Source organism: Nyctibius grandis, chromosome 1 (genome assembly GCF_013368605.1).
Source record: "Nyctibius grandis isolate bNycGra1 chromosome 1, bNycGra1.pri, whole genome shotgun sequence".
NCBI lineage: Eukaryota > Metazoa > Chordata > Aves > Nyctibiiformes > Nyctibiidae > Nyctibius > Nyctibius grandis.
Window position 1 is genome coordinate 104,397,097 of NC_090658.1, and position 7,325 is coordinate 104,404,421.

Genomic DNA, 7,325 nt, shown 5'->3' on the forward strand with positions numbered 1-7,325 from the left:
AGCTCTAGGCAGCTCCCAACATGCTCCTCTGGATCTTGGTTTTCAGTACCTAATTCTGCCCCCGCATTGTATGGGGATCAAAGGCACAGAGGATCCTGGGATCCAGGCCACTCAACGTGCCACGTTCATCACTGCCCTGTTTGTTCTTCTTTTTGGATATTTACTCAGTATTTTTGTGTTGATTAAGTGAGTATGAATACTGCAGTTTTCCTCTTATTTGCATACACTTCCCATCTACTATGTTACATGCATTTTGAGATTTGAGGATTTGTTTCTTGTGGCTTTGAAAGAAGTCTTCCCATTTGGGGAAGATTGTAATCAAGACTCGTTTTATTTCAGAAATGAGAAAGCAGACAGCATAAGACTATGGAGCAGAGACATTTCAGACCATATATTGACAACTAGAACTTTTTTAATTAGTTCTATGTCTTTTTTTCTGCTTTTTTCTAGCAAAAGGTTTTGAAATGTGGTAGTTTTGTTTTACCATCAAAATATTTATAAAATTGAAACAAGTGTATCTACCGCCTATAACCACAGTCAGGATGATGGAGAGTCAAGCTATGCAGACATAAAACCTCAGCTACATGTCTCTGTTTATTTAAGTCATGTACCATCAACTAATCTTATGTGCTTGACTAATTATAAGAAGGTAACATTTTTCTTTCTTTATATGCATTGAAATACACACAAAGAATGCTAAAATGTTAATGTCAGCAGACTGTTAAAGTGACTTTTTGTTGTTCTTTTACATTTGCATTACTTCAAATACTAACTGCTAAAGGAATGTTCAAAACTTCACATCATGACAAATGTCCATGGTGACTCAAACCAGTATTTCAGATTCACAGTGAATGTTGTTCTGATGATCATAATGTAAGCTATGTCCTACATAATTCCAGACCTTATCTCCAGGAGTGACAACTGGAAAAAAACATATTTTTGTTTGTTTGTTTTTTGTTTGTTTGTTTGTTTTTGTTTTGTTTTGCTTTTGTGCATAGGGAACACCAATTCAAGGAAGTAAACTCAGACTGCCAGGATATTTGTCAGGGAAGAGTTTCCACTCTGGAGAAGACAGCGGCATCCTGTCAACAGCAGCTACCAGAGTTAGAGCTCAGTTTGCAGGTGAGTGTCTTGTCTTTAGAGCTTGATCTACCACTTGCTTTGTTTTCCACCTGAATACTTAGGGTCATGTTAGGGTGCAAGGGAGATGTCAGAAGAGTGGGAAGGAGTGAAAATCCTGTTGTCTCCAGATTCGTATTGCCAAGGGTGCACGTAATCAGGATAATGGTCCTCCCTTCATGTTGTGCAGCAGGTGTGTTCAGCTCTGGATGTGCAAATTCATGACTGCAGCCTTCTTGACAATGGTATATCTAATATCTGCCTAAGGAACTTGGGAAGAAGCATTTACTTAGAAAGGGTTCAGTTCTTCACAGTATTCAAGTTATGCTCAACTGTGATGGAGCAAAGGGGTCACTTAATCACGACTTGTCCATTTCTTTTGAAAGAAGAACTGCAGGGAGCAGCTGTAGGTGACCTTATTAATGGAATATCCCATAGAGATTTTTAAAACAGTATATGAAAATAGAAAGCAGTGAAGCTGTGCTCTCCCAGGATCCTCAGAGCAGCTCTGTGTAAGGGAGAGGGCTAGGTGGTTAGAACAGAAGATAGCTCTGCTGGCTTTCTCTCGCATCTTAAGCTCTGCGGAGTGTACTGAGCAGTACTGGAAAATCATGTTCAAAGAGGAGATGTCTTTTAAGTTGTAGGTGATTTGAAAAATGAGCCACCTGAGATTTCAGTTTCAACTTGGTGTTCTTCATGCATACAAGGAACCAGATTTGTCAAGATCAAAAAGATTCAATAAGTAATTGGAAAATTATGGAAAACCACATGAATGTGTTTCTGTTTAAGATTCTTTGTTGTGGTTTTTTCTTCATGGCACATTGTCTGGGCAGGCTTTCACTTTAGCAGGCTTGCTGAGAGCTCATTTACTCAGCCCTTTGTTTGAGAGGATGTATACTCTGCCCTTGTTTACTTGCAGCTTTCAACTGTATGGTTTTGATTTTTTAGAAGAAGAGAGGTACACATTTAAAAGTTGGGATATTCATCTCCATCTCCAAGGTGCATATATTGGGAAATCCTGAATGCATGAAGAGGACAGATACTGAATTCTTTCAAGTCATAGCTGAGAAAATGACAGGGGAAAGAAGGGGACTGGCTGTTGAGTGAATATATGATCCATGTCTAGTAAACCAAGAAAAGTTGCTAGGATAATACATTTTTAATGAGATATGCTAGTGGCGAAAGAACTATGTCTCAGCATTTGATCTCACATTTCCTTCTCTTTAGTGGGAGGACGGGGCATTGTTTTATGCTCTTGTTTAATATCAAGGTGAACTTTGATCATCGTCTAGCTTGCCTGGCAGAGGTCTAAAGTTTAGTCTGTGCAGTGAGGAATTTTTGGTGTTGCCAAATACCTAGGAAAGACCTGCACACCTTTTCCATCCTTACCTCTGATACTGATGGATATCTTTTCTCTTTCTAGAAATCAGAAGAACACCAAGCAGACCTGGAAGCCGAGCAGGAAGCAAGGCTGGCAGCAGGTCAAGTAGCCGCCGAGGCAGTGACGCATCTGACTTTGACATTTCAGAAATCCAGTCTGTATGCTCAGATACGTCAGAGACTGTTCCTGCTACAAGCAGACCGACACCCCGAGCAGGTTCTCGGCCAGGATCAGCCAAGCCTTCTAAAATTCCAACTCCCCAGAGAAGGCCACTAGCCAGCAAACTGGACAAATCCTTGAAGAGATAATATGATTGGCTCCATAAAGGTCTTTTCCTTTTGCATTAAGTATTTAAGTTCGTAAGATGTAAAATATGATGTAGAAATTATTGTGAAATATTGCAAGAGGTGGATTTTTAATTCTGCAGATGGCCTTATTTGTGTATTTGTCTTCTTATTTTATGTGTATAATTTTTGTCAGATTTGTTTTTGTTTATGCCATATCCTGTGAGAAGGGGGAAGAGTTTTAATGTAAACTAACAGTTGTACACAGTAATGTGTAGAAAGTACACTAAAAATAATTGCCGAATGTACAGTGTACTGAATGTACAGTAAGTCTCTGCAACCTGAATAAAATAAGCCTGTCACTATGTCATAACTAGTTAACAGTAAAGGATACCTCATGATTTTTCTTTAAAAAAGAAAAAGAATACTAAAAAGCCAAAAGAGACAATTACACATTTTGAGCTAACTAAACAAACACTAAAGGATATAAGTCAAAACTACTAAGGAATACAAACCCACGTTCACAGTACCCTTATTTATACAGCATCTCTCGGAGAACTCACAGAGTTAATTAAGCACTCGCCAGTGATATGATACTCCAATACCTTGCAGCATTTCTGTGCCATTGCTTTCAAGGAGGCCAGACACATTCTGGATATCTGAACTATTATTCTGTAAGAATATCAATATAAAGTGCATTCATGTAAATGTGAGGTTTTCTTTTGCTTGAGTGGATGGTAGCACTGTATCATTGAACTCATTTTGTATCAAAGCAATTTTGCTTGCAGAAAGCTCCGAAATAAACATGTCCCTTAATTTTATTTCTATTGTATTTCTTATTTCACAGGAAGATAATTTTCTGCGTTGTGTTTTAGGCATATATCATTTCAGATGACCAGTAATTACCATAGTAATGTAGGCTTTAATGTAATTTCCCATTATCAGCAATCAGATTTTGGTTAGCTACTGTATTTGTTTAATAAAACACTAAATTGCACATATATAATTTATGAAATTATATGTAATTATTGTGTGTCGACAATTATTTTCTTGATATTAAACTGTGACACTTATATACCATGCATGAAAGGCGTGAAGAGTAATTCAGTTGCTCTTTTTGTCAGTGAAATATTCTTGCCGTTGATGGATTCTTTGAAAGGATTAATAATAGTTCGTTTTCAGCGGGAAAAGGATGTGGCTTCAAATGGGATCGCTGTAGAATGGCTGGGTAGATGCTGTAGTATGTAGTGACAGAATCCCTAGAAATTCAAAGTGCTCTTTGATAATATCAGAAGGACTCAGGTAGAATTTGGCCAACACGGCAGACCAAACAGTCTTAAACCTGACCATTCGTATACCAGAAAATGCCATACCTTTAGTATAGGAATTTTAGGGGAAGACTGGTTTATGGTTGGTCCCTTAGCATGCTGAAAATGAAGCAGAAGCTCAGCTGATCACATGCAGGTGATGGTGATATCTGTGTTTGGTACTAGCACATACCGGCAGTATTACTAAGACGATGTTTTCTGAGTTGTTACGAGCTTCCTGCAGGCTCACAAGTTGACTCACACAATCAGTTTATAAGAAATGAAAAAATATTACTGAAAAGATAATTTAATCAATCAAAATCCACTTGTGTCAGGATTTCCTCAACACAGAGCTGTATGAGTGTTTGTGGAAAGCAGACAGTAACCAGCCCTACTGCAGCTGGTTTGGGAATTGGCACATACATTTACTGAATACTTACTGCATCAGTCTCTGCTGTGGTGCTTTTTATTTCCATGTTTCACTTCTCCTGTTGCTGCTCTTTGTCCAGTGATTGTTTCTCTACAACATAAATAAATAAAGTGCATAGAAATGTGGATTATCTGAGCTTTGTCCTCATGGACAAGGAGTCATGATGTAAAGAAGAAAATGAAATTGCTAAGGTCTCAGCTAACAGGCAAGTTCTCATTGGGTAGGAGTCACTATCTGCCAGCACCATTTAAGAGAGGTCAAACCACAGTAAGTGACAGGTAACTCAGTTTCAGTGAACTATTTTTGTGAAAAGTGGTATTCAGTTTCCATCTTCCTGTAATTCAAAAATATTTCTTCTTTGGTACCAGCATAAACAAGAGAGGAAGGATCAGCCGTATAACCAGTTCCCCACCTTGTTCAGTCATGTGAGTTTTTACATAACCTCATCATCAGAGATGCATTTTCCCCCTTTTATTATCATCCATCTAACAACAGTTGATCTCTAAATTCACCCAGCCTGCTGGATGACTGTAAGTAGAGTCAACCTTTTAGTGTGGCCTAGACCCTTACACCTGTGTGTTCTGTGATTCTGCTGTGCAGTGAATGTGCAGAGGTGATGGGAGGGAAGAAGGGTTGGAAAGCCTTTGGCTGCGAGAACCATATTGTTTGGCCAATAATGCCTATTTAGCACGTGGAAAAGCTGGCTCGGTTCCAGGTTCCTTCACTTTTTCAGTCATTTTCAGCTTTCTGCATTTCTGTTTTGCTGCCTTCAAAATGGGAAAGTGTCCGCAGAAGCTTCTGAAATCTTGCAGATGAAACCTGTAAGTAAAAAATGCACCATTAGAAGAGCTAGTGGTGCTTGTGGCCTAGGCACCCTCCGCTGCTTCAGTTCAGGTGTTTTGTGAGACACTTTGTTACGTGCTAATATAATAGATGACAGTAATTCAGGCTTTGCCTGTGGCACTTCTCTTCACAGAAGCATAGGGATGAGGTTATGTGCAATCTTAATTTAAAAATTAATGCATTTCATAAAAATAAACTCTGATGCAAGCAGCTATGCCATAGTCAGCAGCAGCGTTTGAACCTCTAGCTGCCTCTGCTGATGTCTGCAATAGGACAGGCAAGACTATCTACACCCCACAGCTTGCAAATGAGAGAGGGGCCGTAGTGCTTACATACGTTGGGTCACAGTGTGGCAAGAGGACATGTTGCTGAGCACTTGCTGTAATATTCTGTAATTAACCACAGGGATGGAAAATAAGCATTACCTGGTTTGCCGCATCTCAGTACAGCTGCCCTAACTGTTTCCAGGTGTTCCCAGCTCTTAGGCTGTATGGTAGCATCTGAGCTCATCCTAGGCTAGTGGTATTTAGTTCGATGTTTGCCCTAACTGTGGGCCATAGTAGAGAGTGGTGATGTTAAGGGGGTTTATAGCTTCATGCAAGGTGAGTGGAATTTTGTAGAACAAAGAAAAGTTGCTTTGCTAATGAAAATTGTTTTTGCTGCTGAATTTGAATAACCTGTTTGCAGACATGGAGATGGGAGAGATGGTTGACTTGGTTGCTTTTTTTTTCAATAGTGTTGGCAGTTTAAATGCAGGTAGATTACTCATCTCTGTAGAAAAAAAGTATTTGTTAAAAAGGGTAACGTTGTAGAGGAGAAGGGAGCTCTTCAGAAATAATGGATGAGGCAGCAGCTTAAATTTCACGTAACTTGCATGAAAACGGTTGGTGGCTGACATTTTTGAGCGTTTTTTTATGCAGATTGAAGTCCTCCTGTTAAGACTTGTTCAGAGTTCGGCTGTTACAAATGAAGTGGTATCTGACCTGAAGCTAAAACAGTCTCGGGGGTTGTCGTTTCATAATTAAGTAGTTCTTCTGAACTGAAATTGCTCAAATAGTCTGAATTGCAGCTCAGGGTGCTCAAACTGCGTTTCTGTATTTGAAGGTTGAAGGAAAGAGTGATGAAGGTGAATTGCGTAACTTAGCTGGCATCCTGGATGAGTACGTACGAGAAAGTTAATATGTGTTCTTAGCACTTGGAGGGTTGAATATGAGTAAGAACCCCAAACCATAAATCAGGCCCTGTCAACGTCTGCAATGTTTTTTGTTCCTCTGGGAGGAGGCAGACAGAGTGATGATGGCTCTGTCCTGACAGGAAAAGCTGAGTTGGAGCTTTTTGTGGGGGTCACAATGGTGTTTCTAACATTTAGAAAAATATCCAACACCATTATTTTTTTTTTCCTCTTTTTGGGGCTTGATCCAAGTCCTTCCAAGTCCTTTTTTATTGGCAGAATAACGGGGACCTAGAGGAAGAGTTTGCACTGTCTGGGCTATTTTTAAAGGCAGTGAGTTCATATGGTAAAAAAAAAAATCTCTATATTTAAAAGCCTGTGATCAAAGTATAAGACAGGAAACAAATCAGTTCAAAATGAGGATTAAAAAAACAGGCTTGTAAATACTGCAAATATTGAGCAATTCCACATTTGCTGATCAGAAGAGGGGGTGTAGCTTCACTTCCAGCAACACTGATTTGAAGCTTTATAGATCAAATCAACAAAACAAGGTACTCAGAAGTAGGTAGGGCTCACCAAAGGCTGCTACAGGAACTGAAGGGTGAAGTAGCTGAGCTGCTGCCTGGAGTCATCTCATGTGAACATGAGAGGATTGAAAAGTGTCTTAACGTATAATACAAGCTTTTTCTTACAAGGTACTGGTAAGCTCTGGGAAAATAGTGATCAGTTTGGACTTGAAAAAATGACAGAAGCAACAATATATCAGTAGAAACCTGAATAAATACCCTAT

The 7,325-nt window shown here is 39.3% G+C and overlaps 1 protein-coding gene across 12 annotated transcripts in view; it reads left to right on the forward strand.

Moving 5' to 3' along the window:
• DST (dystonin) overlaps window positions 1–3,605 on the forward strand; it is a 326,171-nt gene extending 322,566 nt beyond the window's left edge. For all 12 annotated transcript variants that reach the window (XM_068410532.1, XM_068410453.1, XM_068410484.1 and 9 more), the window contains 2 exons: window positions 999–1,122; window positions 2,543–3,605. In XM_068410532.1, the coding sequence (XP_068266633.1) occupies window positions 999–1,122; window positions 2,543–2,808 (390 nt within the window). In that variant the 3' untranslated portion in view covers window positions 2,809–3,605. The remainder of the gene's footprint in view (window positions 1–998; window positions 1,123–2,542) is intronic.
• Window positions 3,606–7,325: the final 3,720 nt, after the last annotated feature.